Raw genomic sequence first — 12838 nt, 5'->3', positions numbered from 1 at the left:
ACCCATCTTTTGAAAAATATTGCTCTAAGGTACGCGCTGATTACACTTTATTGACAACACCAGAGCAAACTGGAGAACTCGCATAGACCAAGAGCAGGGGCCAGTAGACACAACTTCTATAGAGACAGATGGTAAGAAAAAGTCACATGGAAAACATCTCAGTGCTCTCCAAGTTTTAGGTTTATAACATAAACAAGGAGTTATTCCAATTCTTGGGAAAACAGAAATCTCTTCTCACTTAAGCCTTTCTAATACAAATAGGCTAGAAAGTAGGTGTTTATTTTTAACCTAAGTTGGAAGCAGAGACTGATGAAATAGCAGCCAGAGATTTCCTTAATAAGCTATTTGCTTTGAGTTTCAAGCTCTAGGCTTACATTTTCTTTGAAGGAGTAATCAAGCCTTTCCTTCTTATCCAAAGCGGGAAAGGAGAGGTCATAAATGAAGAATCTGAGGTAGCTTTGCAGTTCTAGAAGCTGCTATGAGCCAGGTATGAAATGGTCACCCCTGACCTAAGTGGGCCTGCCACCCGCTGCCATATTTATACTGTTCTTTGAACTGAGAAGACTCACCAAACACTTTCAAACTGTTTCACAGCGGCTTTGCTGCTTGAAACTACTGTCTTCTGTCGCCTTAAACCAACAGAGGACAGACCTATATATAGCTCAGGCTCAGTGTGTGGGGCTGCCTGCCCAGTGAAAGGAAGACAAGATAACCAAACACCTGAAGAGCAGAGTAGGTCAGAATGATTCATACTTTACCTGGCTCCAGAGTGGTGGGGAAAGAAACAAAATCACAGACTTAGGATTCCTGAAATGTAAATTATTTTTAATATATTTAAAAGCACACAGAAGTCTCCTTGACTTATAAAAAAATAAATACATGACAGATTTATTCATGATCTTGGGGCTCTTATGAGGTAAAACTTTTTAATGGATTTGGTGCATCGATGTAAAACAAACATGATCTGTTACACACAGAAGCATATTCCAGTTGTAAAAGCAAATTCCTTCAAGGATCCGAACGAACAAAGATCAGTCCTCCACTGTGGAAAGTGTGTCCAGAGCTGGGGGAGGGGACCGGGCCCAGGCTGGGGTCCTCTGACCAGCCAGCCTACAACCTCCAGAGCCAGGGCACGAAGACAGGGCCCAGCAGCTCCCATGGCCGCTCTGCAGGTCAGCCAGGCTTCTGAACAAATGACGAACTCGGGCCCCCGCAAAGGCTGCACAGGGCTCCCGGCCTCTGCTGTGACTGTGATGCACGGGAGTGACTGTTTTGTCCTCATTTGTGGCTCTGTCTTAAGGTTGAGAGCAGAAGACTCAGAAGGTGTGCTCATTAAATATTTTCATTGTAACACTGAATGGAAATCAAGATCCTGCCCATGAGCGCGGAGCCCAGAAAACATGGGACCCTCACGCTGGGCTTTACTGGAGCCGGGAGTTCGGGTGAGCGAGAATGCGCTTCCTCGGGGGCAACAGGGGAAGTGCTTTCTCCAGCTGACATGCTCTCCAGGGCAAAGTCTGGCCTAAGATACTTGGCAAGGCTGCGTAAAATGGGAATATGGGAATCAAGTTTTACCCCCATAACACGCAACATAAAAAACCAAAAATCCAGTCTCGTTAGTAGACAGCTAAATTTTGATTAAAACCTGAAATGTTTTTGTGAAATCTTCAACAGGCTGGAATGTATCTGATACAGTTTAATCTGTTGTCTCTTTGGCTATCTTTCAATTAGATCTAGAAACTGTTCTGACACCCTCCATCCTATTTTGCCTGTAGTTCTTACATCGGCTAGCTCTCCTCAGGGAAGTGACCCGTAGCCACCTCCCTAATAGTGAGGGCGGGCCTCTGAATAGAAGAGGCCTTCGGCAGAAATGGCATCTCCGAGGCCCACGGTTCGAACGGGATCTTTACACACCAGTACTGGTGTGAAGTGGAAGGATACCCCCTCCCTGTGCCACTCTGCGACCGGCCTGCTGGGGTCTATCACGATCCTGGAGCCGGCCTCTGAGTGGGAAGTCATGAACTCGCGGGGTGCCCTCAGGGACACTCGGCTGGCATCTATGGTCTCTGTCGCGCAGGCCTGTGTCCCGGCTACGCGAGCTCCCGCAGCCACAGCTGCCAGCTGGTTGGCCCAGTGTCCATCTACGGTTGCCAGGATGTGGTAGACCAGCGTGTGGAAATGGATCCTGGTGAGGTCTGAGGCTCTGCTTTTACTCCTCCCATGTTCCTTCAAGATCCAAAAGAGGATGTCGCTGACCATACCCACATCAGGGACACCATTCCAGGAAGAGAGGGACGAGTGAGGTCCAGATGCCGCCTGGCTGAGAAATAACAGCTCCTGTTCGTTCAGCCCAAGGGAAGTCACCGCGGGGAAGACCTGCTAACAGAAACAAAACGGAGGTTTCTTCCTGATGAACATCCAACTCCCAAGATGCCTCAGGACACAGCCAATGACTGAAGTCAGGGAAGGCAGGCAGTATGGCATCTTTCTTCCTACCACAGGACTCCCCACCCCTGATGCACACGCTGGGGAAGTGACGGACCACAGGTTGCTGCTCTGGCTACTGCACCTCTAACTACACCCTCATTATCACTTGGGATTTGACCAGAAAGTTGCAGTCACACCGTTTTAGACTCAGTCTTCTGTTATATTCATCTAAGACAAAGGACAGAGGGAACACATATTTCGTATTGCTTTCCATGGGCCTCGCTTTTGCCTTTGCATACACAGCAGACCCTCTTCCTACTGGTGGGACGGGGTTCCCAGTTCCTGAACACCAGCAGGTGCTGTACCAGTAAAATGAGGGCCCTACCAACACAGTCAGGGTCACATGGTTCCGTGTACACAACACCAAGAAGCAAGGAGAAACGTTTCAGGTTAGAGCTAAGCTTTTTAAGCAGGTGTGGGGTAGGGAAGACTGTATTCAGTAATAACCGTGTGCAAAAGGGTACTGAATGGAAGCCACTAAGCCTGCTTCTGTCTCAAGGGGAACCACTGTGTCTAACTCACTATCTCTTACTCAGCACTTCTCTCCTTAGAGCCAGAGAACTGCACATAAGGTTGTGCAAGAGAAAGGAGCCCCTGGAGGGAGGGCGGGAGGGGGAGGGGTATGTGTGGGTGCATGTGAATATATTTATTATTTAAAAACCAATGGTCTAGGGGCGCCTGGGTGGCTCAGTCGGTTGAGCGTCTGACTTCAGCTCAGGTCATGATCTCACAGTCTGTGAGTTCGGGCCCCATGTAGGGCTCTGTGCTGACAGCTCAGAGCCTGGAGCCTGCTTCGGATTCTGTGTCTCCCTCTCTCTCTGCCCCTCCCCTGCTCACACTGTCGGTCTCTCTCTCAAACATTAAAAAAAAAAATTAAGAAAAACACAAAACAACAAAAAGAAACAAAAAACCAATGGTCTGTACCTTTGCCAATGTAATAGCACCTCCATTTATGGCATGTTGTGTGCCGGGCCCTGAGTGGATGGCTTTATTTCGTTCCATTCTTACTGTAACCCTCTCAAAGGAGGGATGGCCTCTGTTTTACAGATAAGGGAACTGAGGCTCAGAAAGGTTAAACAGACACACAGAAAATGAAATGAAAATGGCTTTTTTTTAAGTGAAAAGATAACCTCAAAAGAGAAATGCAAATTAAAAACTCTACTGAGAAATAGCAAGTGTGAAACCCAACGTAAACCGTGGGCTGTGGCGACCTGAGTGTAGGGTCAGGCACTCACAGCTGTGACACTGCAGGGCAGCGAGGTGCCGACGGGGGAGGTGGTGGGCTTGTGTGTGGCAGGTATATGGGAATGCACCACACGCTACTCACTGTTGCTATGAACTAAAACTGCCCTAAAAAGTAAAGTCTATTAAAAGAAGACACAAATATTCAAGTATTTTTCACCTATCAGATTGGTAAAGAATACAAGTTTCTAATCACATTCTCGTGGCAAGGAAAAGAGGGAATAAACACTTGTAAAGATTTCTAGCAGCAGGAAATGGGCACAGCTCTCATGAAGGGTGTCTTGGCAGCATTAAATTTACAAAGACCTTCTCTGCTCCACCTAACAGCTCTTCTGAGAATTCAACATATGTACCTACTTGCTCTCGGGGAAATGAAAATCCTGTACAAGTTTCTCCCCTGCACCTCCCGATGGGCCAGCAAAGGACAGAAACCAAGATGCCCAAGATGGTGCAGGCTAAGCAACCTGGGCTCCCTTTCACTGCCTGGCTGTGAAAAGACAGGATGCTTCCCAGGGGATGGTGGAGAAAAGGTCTCCAAAGCCCCATCAGTGAGAAAAAGCAAAATGCATAATGGTCTGTGTTCAGTGTGCTGTGCTATCTTTTGGGGTAAAAAAAGGACAAAAAAATAAGGATATATTCCCACATTTGCTTATACTTGTACACAGTGACTCTGGTAGTATACAGATAAAACCAAGAACGTTACTAACAGTGGCAGGGAGACTTCACTGTATCTTAGTATTTTTTGGGTTTTGAACCACATGAATATATTACCCATTAAATAGGTTAAATACTGAAACAATGAAAGGTTAAGTAACTTGCCTAAGTTGATAAAGCTAGAGAGCGGCAAACTGGCATCCCAACCCCGGCTTCCGAAGTCTGTGTTCAAGCACCACACTCCCAGATCTACCTAAGCACTGCTGTTGTCCAGAGGCAGGAGTTGAATACCTTGGTGCCTGGTGGTAAGGGAGTGAAGCTCCCCTAAAATTCTTCTCCTCTGAGCTTCTGGAATTTCAACTGAAAGCAGCTGAGCTGGACCTGTGGTTTTCTCCTTGGAGTTCTACCGCAAAAACCATTCACTTTCAACTTCTCCACTCCGGGAGAAACAGGACCCACAAAATCCATCAGTTACGCTGCCATACTTCTAACCTAGTAAGAGATCCTGTTCCAGAATGGCCATGACTCCTTATCTGGATCTCCATGGCCCCAGGACTGCATGACAGAATATCCACACCTCAGTAAGCCGGCCCCTGAGCCCAAAGAGCTGGCCCCACTGGACAACGGCACTTCTCAGCAAGGCCCACGAGGGTGAGGGCGCCAGAGGGCCTCATGTGCTGCCCATGTGGTTACCTGATGCACAATGCTCCTCATGAGCTCCCTGTTGGTCATACTGGCCAGCTCTAGGTGAACTGGAATACCAGTGGGGATGTCAGAAATGGAGGTCACAACCTGCGAACAGAAGAGGGCAGCGGTGCCATTAAAGACAGAAGTCACGCAAGAGGGAAGAAAGGGTCAAGGCCGAGAGGCAGTGGCTCGGGTCACTGCCTTCTTTGCCTCATCATGAAAGCTCTAAGCCTCGGGAGTCACCACAGCCTCCAGACAGGGGACACTGTTCCCAACAGGGAGGCGCTGGGGTCACAGACTCAGGGCACTGAGAACCGCCCCTGTCTGCTCACAGAGCCAGCCTATTCCTGGGGGCCTACATGGAGTGGCTGGCTCCAACCGCTGCAGAGCCTGCAGGAGCCGCGGCACAGCTGATGTGAACAGATGACACACATGACACAGGACACAGACCACAAACACCGCGGCAGCCACGTCCAGCGTAGCGCAGGGTGCAGAGGCTCAGGCAAGAGGTCCTGCCCTGTCCTACTCAAGCTGCCGTCCGTGTGCCTGAAAAGAGCACCAGGAGGCAGGCCTCAGAGCCGGCTGCCACAAAGGGTCCTGCGGAGGCCAGGACCGAGGACCAGGCAGCGCAAGCTGCAGAGGCGGAGAGAAGCAGGAACCTGAGGAAAAACGCCAGCTGAGATCCGTGAGATTCTGTGACAGTGCTATTACCTCCAAGAGCCTCTTCCTCTGGAGCTCCTTGCTTTGTCCCTCCATCATGTGCAATCCAGAGAGGACCACCAGGTCTGGCTGAAACTCCTCCAGGCTAGACACAAACACCTCCAGCATATTCATGGCCCCGTTGGAAAGGTCGTGGGAGAAGATGAAGCGGTTGGCATGGGGAGCTTTTAACCGGCCCCACTCCTCCCCTAGAAAAGCCCAGTCAACACAATGGGAAGAAAAGGAAGAGGCTTTAAGTCTCCTAGCTGTGGGGGGCTAGCAGGGGCCTCACTGGAGCCCTGGCTCTGGGCATGCTGGCCGCTGGCTGCTGGCTGAGTGCAGCCGAGCTACAAGGGCCCAGCCAAGCACGGCGCTGCATCCAGGAGGACCGTGGCCAGTAACGAAACAAACAAACCAAACCCCAACCCCAACCCCAGAAAACAACACACGCGTCCTGGGTGCTCTATGCCTTTGGCAAGGGGCTGGCAGTTAGTCCCGGGAAGGCTCCACTGCCCGCTGAGCTCTCACATACAGGATACCCGTGTCTCTGCCTACGGGACATGCTGTCTTTCTTGAAGCACTTGCCGACTTGCAGCTGTGCCCCGACCACCTTTCAGTTAGCCAGGACCTACAGAGGCTGAAATTCCAAGAGTCAGGCTGACTGCAGCCTTTCCTCCCTGCTGTCACGGGCGGTTTCCCCGCACTTGATCCATAAGGCAAGAGTATCTGGCTGCTCTAGCTTCCTGTGAGTGAGCTGCTTTGGAATAATGCCTGCACCAGACCAAGGTTAAATGCTACTTCCTTCCTAAGTGGCTGCTGACTGCTCCAGCCTGAGGTGTATCCACAGAGATTTGCCTCCACATGGTTTGAATAGCATTTTGCTTTGAGCTATCTCTTCTACTTCTACTGTTCTGAACTAGTACTCAAACTTATACCATCCCTTAACTTCTTACACATTTGTGCCACATCTCCCCAAATGGAATGCCAGACTGTACGCCTCTGATTCTCGCAGTACTTGTCACAGGCCCCTGCGGAGAGTGCCACTCAGCATCTGCTGAACTGACGCCAGCAGAAGGAGGCCAGATCCACAGTTGGCTGGGTCTTCTGGTGGGGGGAAGGAGCTTAGGATCTGGGCCTACCCATGGGAGTGGCTCTCAGCACCTGCCACACATCAGAATCTCCTGGGGAGCTGAGTTTTAAATGTCAGGTGGTGAGGCCCACCGCTGGAGATCCTGACGTGTAGGTGAGTGGAGAGCTACCTATTAGGACTCCACAGTTGCCAAGCATTTGAGGAGTGCGCTATGGCTGGGAGTCCTGAAGCAGGACAGGCGACAGGGGCCCTCCTCAGGCTCACCTGTGAAGCCTCACAACTGGAGCACAGTGCTCTTTCTTCTCCCAAGACTTGATAGAAAATCTGGAAACTCAGTCAAGCCAAGGGCCGCTGCTACTAGGCTTGCTACTGCTTAGGGCAATTCCTAAATGAGCCCCTGCCAGCATGGAGGTACTTCTAGAGACTCCAGGGGCAAGGATTTATTACCTAGGCTTATACAGCTTTTCCTCCAAATGAAGGATTCATCCCATTTACAAAATTAGAGTCCATACGCTGAAGCCTGGTTTCATACTGGTTCTAACATATTTCCTGGATGTTCCTTTAGAAAGTTCTTCCCCAAGGCAGGCAGACCCAGCAGAGGGTTTCCTCCTACTGCAGGCTGATTAACGGACTCCAGTCAGCAAACTGCTTCCTCCTTTCTACAACAGGCCTCCCCAGACAGCAGCCTTGCCTCTCCATGGGGAGTGTGCATGAGTGTGCAGGGCTGACTCTGGGGCGGGTGCCAAGGTGGGGAGAGCCCATCCTTCCTTTGCTTTGAGTTCAGCTTTACTGAATCCATTTCTCTGAAAAACATATTCTAGGTGTATAAAAATCTACAAAAGCAGAAAAAGACATTTCCTATTTACTAAACCCCAACACAACGGTTATGTCCGTTAAAATGCCACATGCTTTCAATTCCTGGCCCCCAGCTTACTAGTTGTCCAAAGAACATACCCAATAATGGTCCACACAGCTGAGTGCAACACTCTCATTCTACCTCATCTTCAAAGACCCAGAGCAAGCACGGCCTCCCCTGCAAAGTCTGTCCTAACTCTGCCGATCCCAGTAGACTCGGCCGATTCAGCCCCTGGGCCACCGCTGTAACTGCTTCAGGATGTGGCACATGATTTTGTAATCATCTGCTCAGGAGCCCATGCGCTGTCATGAGCTGTGAGCTGAGCACAGGGCCCATGTCTGTCACCAGCCCCTCCAGCCTCACACTGCCCCACATGCAGCTTGTGAACAAATGAAAGAGCAAAGGAACAAGCGAATGAGAGGAAAGACTGAGGACTTCAATGCCCATGACAACAAAAAATATGGATATGACTCCAAATCCCAACCACCATCCCCCAACTGACAAGACTCTGCACAAGGGGAGAAATCCACGCCAGCGTCCTGCAGAGGGCAAGACCTGGAACTGACCCTTAAGGAGCGAGGCTTCTGAGAGGCACTGGCTAACTTACCCCCAGAGAAAAAGCAACTTAGCATTCAAAGTAATTTCCCCAGGGAAAAAGGGAGAGAGGCAAACACACAGGCCTCTGCAAGGCAAAGACAAGGAGGGAAGTGGAGAGCTGCTCCCTGGCTGTTCCCACAGGACACAGGACTGATGGAGTGGCCCGAGAGCGACAGAACGACTGGAACGCAGACAGGGTGAGCCAGGAACCTCCATGCCCCCCTGTTCTCACAGAGCTCCGAACGTGTTTCTCTAAGGGAGCCCTTCACTCAATTTACCATCCTGCCCTTCGGCCACGAGGTCAGCAAAACCTGTGCAGTGACTCAGTGGGTCCCGGGCCAAAGCCTGGAAACAAGCTTCTCTGGGCAAGTCTGGCAAAGGAGGAGGAGGAGGAAATGAAAGGTGACAAATCCTCTCTGGGAATTTATTCATCGAAATTTGAGAGAAGCTGGGGACGGACTTCTGTAAGAGAAGTGACCCGAGGGCTTCTGCCACCAGACTAGGTTCCCTCCAGGGCCAGTAGACTGTAACTTCATGTGAAGTTCAATGGGAAGCCCTGCTTTGTTCTAAGAAAATAAGACCCAGAAAAGAAAAACTGAAGTGTGGGGTTCATAAACCCAAGGGTGGAGATAGTCTCCTTTCAAGACAAGCTGTGCCATCTTCTTACCTCCACACGAGGCAGAGTTGTCAAATCCAATAGCAAAATCATACTGAAGAGAGCAGTCTCCCCACCCTGCGGTCAACAGGGAACATGACAGAAACCAGGAACTAGAAAGGTCCCCAGTTCACCATGTGAGCGCCAGCAGGGTGCAAGTGACAGGACCCCGGAACTGGCAGCAGCAGCAGCACCTCAAAGGCATTGTTAGCTCTTCTAGACCCTTCCAAGTCAACAGTCCTGTTCGTGCCTTCCACTGAAGGAGCTCACAGTACACAGTAACCTCTTAATCTTTACCACAATCTTCAGGCAGTAAGAATGATCATTCTGAGTTTCTGAGAAACTCAAAACTTGTATATGATTAAATGTGAACTGCCCACTGCAACACCTTGTCCATAATATTCAGATCTTACCCTTCCTAAAGTTAGGAAGCTTCCTGCTCCCAATAAGCACCCAAGAGAGAACCAGAAACAATTCCTTTTTTCATACATGGAGAAAAAACCAATTTTTAAGAAACACTCTATTTCATACCTTAAAGTTAATTACTCTAGAAGGTGAGGTTCTCTTAATTGACTTGGAAGCAGTTCACTGAAGCTTATTAAGTACTGCTTTAAGGGACCAATTAGTCTGTTTATATGCTTGAGTCTTTAACTTAATAATGTGTTGAATCAGAAATTCAAGAGTCTGAATACCGAGCAGAGAAAAGATCCAACAGCAAATACACAGAATTAAATACAGTTAAAATATGTTTAGGTATTTAGGATTCTCTGAGAATCTGATCTGTAGTTTATGTAATACGCAAAATCTACTGGGAATGACACCAGATGAGCTGGATTTGGACTGATAAAACACTGGAATATTATATAATGGGAAATAATATAAGTGTTGTGAAATACAAACACTTCCACTTACACACCCAAGGGAAAATAAAATGCTTCAAAAGATGTTTGCCAGAGGCTTGGAATCAATCAATCCTAAGCAGCTTGGAACAGCTGGCCAGAAAAGCCTAGGGCACAATCCAGCACAGTGTTGAACAGATGTTACCTGCCCTTCTCTTTCCTTAGGAATAAAGAAAAACTTTGTATATTTATGTTTAACACATTTTCGCTCAAGATGCCTACTTTCCTATAGCCTGATTTCTCTTGGGTTTAGATCAGTTGTTTGTAGATCTGAGAATTTTCTTCAATATTGGAATACTCCATCATTCTTGAGACAATGGCCAGTATCAGCTCAGCAGAAGCAAGAGGTCAGGAAACTTTCGGTAAAGCAAGAAAGGGTCCCACCAATTTACAAAGATAAATTTCCAGCATAGTCACACCCCAATCTGACAACACACGGTTCCCTGTCCAGTCTCACACCATTACTTAGTCATTTCTCTTACCTGCTTGATACTCTAAAATAAGGTGGAACTCATCCACTTCCTGCAATGACTCTGGTGGAACAAATACATTATCATCAAGAAGTTCATGTAGCTTTGGGCCAACTGGACCGCAAAGAAGAACCTGGAGACAAGAAATAGGAAACCTATCAGAAGACCTGTCCCTGTTCCCATGGAATCTATACAGTAACAGAAAAGGTACATCCAGACCACTTCTATTCATTTCAATAAAAAACTAGAATCCAAATCTAAATTCTAAAGTTTTTGGTCTGGAGGGGCTATTACCAGGACTTAGGCCTCTGGAAGGAATGGCCACCAGAAATGAGGGGCTGACAAAAGACCCAAGTAATACAGGTTAGGTACCTATGTAGCTGCTGAATCTCCTACACCCTGCTAGGGACTGAATATTTGTGTCCTCCTCCAAATTCCTATGTTGAAGCATAACTGCCAATGTGATAGTATTTGGAGACAGAGCTTTTAAGAGGTAAGTAAGGTCAAATGAAGTCATATGGGTGGGGTCCTAATCCAGTAGATTGGTGGCCTCCTAAGAATGGGAAGGGGGAGATAGAGCTCTCTTTCCAGCATACCCACTGAAGAAAGGCCATGTGAGGACACAGCAAGAAGGTGGCTACAAGCCAAGAAAGCAGCCCTCAGAAACTGGATCCTGTTGGAACCTTGATCTTGGACTTTCCAGCCTCAGAACTGTGACAAAATAAATTTCTGTTGTTTAAGCTGCCCAGCCAATGCCATTTTGTTGCTATGGCTGTCCAAACAACCTAAGACCCACCCCACCTCCACTTTCTTTACTCACTCACGTCCTGTATCAGCAAACTGATACAGGATGTTGTCTGCTCAAAGCTGCCAGATAAAAGCAATTGTTTGACTTTTACACAATATAGAAAAGAGCCTCCCTAATCACAGGACCCAATTTGTGCAATCGGGCTCTTTATTGCACTCAGCTGTTATGTGAGCGGGCTAGCCTTCCAGAGATGGGAATTAAAGAGCACCTCAATTCAGCAAGCTGGAGGGAAGGTGCTCTGCAACATTCCCCAAACCTTTTCTTCAACTCTAACCTGGGCCTCTCCCTGGCTATTCCTTCAAGAAGTCATTTCACATCTGCTGCTCTTCCTCAGTTCCCATAAGCTGCTGCTCCTGCCCTGACAGGTCTGGACCCTACTCCCAGCCAGACCAACAGGCTCAAAACCACCAAACAACGAGGGCTTGCACAGGGATGTAAAGGAATGTCCTCAGAGATGATCAACACCACTTCAGATTTAATATGCTCCACCCAGAAGCTTCAAAAGGCATTTACTTGCTAATTAACTGCTTGTTGGTACAACTACCGCTTTACTTCTTTTCTCTAATTCCTGGCCAGAGCTTCAGCCTCCAAGATGAGGCAACAAGGGCCAAATTTACCCTCCCGCCCAAAACAACCACAAAAAACAGACAAAATACTTGGAACCAATGGTTTTCAAAAACACTTAAACATTTAGCAACAAAGGACAATGAGCCATAACAGGAAAGAAAAATAAACCCAAAACAGAGTAAAACGTACAAATGCCCCATCAATAACCTTAAAAGATTTTCCAGATATACACAATCTGAAAGAATTCATTACCAGCAGACCTGCACTACAAGAAATGTTAAAGGAAATCCTTCACGCAGAAGGAAAATGATACCAGATGGAAATAAAGACCTAAACAAAGGAATGAAGAGCACCAGAAATGGTGACTCTGGATAAGCACATAAGACCTTTTTCTTATTATTTAAACCTCTTCAAAAGATAATCAACTGCTTAAAGAGCAATACTAACAACACAGAATGAGGTTTACAATATACACAGAAGTAAACCATATGACAATAGCACTATAAAGACCGGAAGGGAGAAATGGAAGCACCTAATCTACTATAAAGTATTTACATTATACATGAAGTATGATATCACTGACAACAGACTGTGACAGCTAAAAACATACACTATAAATCTTAAGGCAACCACTATAATAACAAGGAATTATAACTAATAAGCCAAAGAAGATAATATGAAAGCTAGAAAATAATTCAAAAGAGTGCAGAAAAAGAGGAAAAAGGGAAGATAAAGAGCTTGGACAGAGAATAATAGCAAGATGTCAGATTTAAAGTTATCTAATCTATTAAGAAATACATTAAATGCAAATGGCCTAAACAGTCCAATTAAGAGAGACTGTCAAAGTGGATTAAAAACCAAGCCCCATGTGGTGCCTGGGTGGCTCAGTTGGTTAATAAGTAGCCGACTTTGGCTCAGGTCTTGATCTCATGGTCCATAGTTTCAAGCCCTATGTTGGGCTCTGTGCTAATAGCTTAGAGCCTGGAGCCTACTTCAGATTCTGTGTCTTCCTCTCTCTCTGCTCCCTCCCCTGCTCACACTCAGTCTCTCAAAAGTAAATAAACATTAAAAAAAAAATTAAAAAGCAAGCCCCAAATATATGTTGCCTACAAGAAATATATTATTTA

The 12838-nt window shown here is 47.3% G+C and overlaps 1 protein-coding gene across 2 annotated transcripts in view; it reads right to left on the bottom strand.

Annotated features, from left to right (window-relative positions):
* Positions 1 to 804: 804 nt before the first annotated feature.
* The window catches only part of ADPGK (ADP dependent glucokinase), a 28549-nt gene continuing 16515 nt past the window's right edge, over positions 805 to 12838 (bottom strand). Inside the window, exons 4-7 of one of the 2 annotated variants that reach the window (XM_043555069.1) lie at positions 10349 to 10469; positions 5782 to 5978; positions 5077 to 5175; positions 805 to 2376 (exon numbers count right to left, since the gene is read on the bottom strand). In XM_043555069.1, coding sequence (XP_043411004.1) covers positions 1825 to 2376; positions 5077 to 5175; positions 5782 to 5978; positions 10349 to 10469 — 969 coding nt within the window. In that variant the 3' untranslated portion in view covers positions 805 to 1824. Of the gene's footprint in view, positions 2380 to 5076; positions 5176 to 5781; positions 5979 to 10348; positions 10470 to 12838 lie in introns of both variants that reach the window. The other variant, XM_043555068.1, reaches the window with a different exon arrangement.

This window comes from Prionailurus bengalensis, chromosome B3 (assembly GCF_016509475.1).
Source record: "Prionailurus bengalensis isolate Pbe53 chromosome B3, Fcat_Pben_1.1_paternal_pri, whole genome shotgun sequence".
Classification (NCBI taxonomy): domain Eukaryota; kingdom Metazoa; phylum Chordata; class Mammalia; order Carnivora; family Felidae; genus Prionailurus; species Prionailurus bengalensis.
Note: the sequence above shows the minus strand (reverse complement) of the source record. Positions and strands in the feature narration are given on the sequence as shown.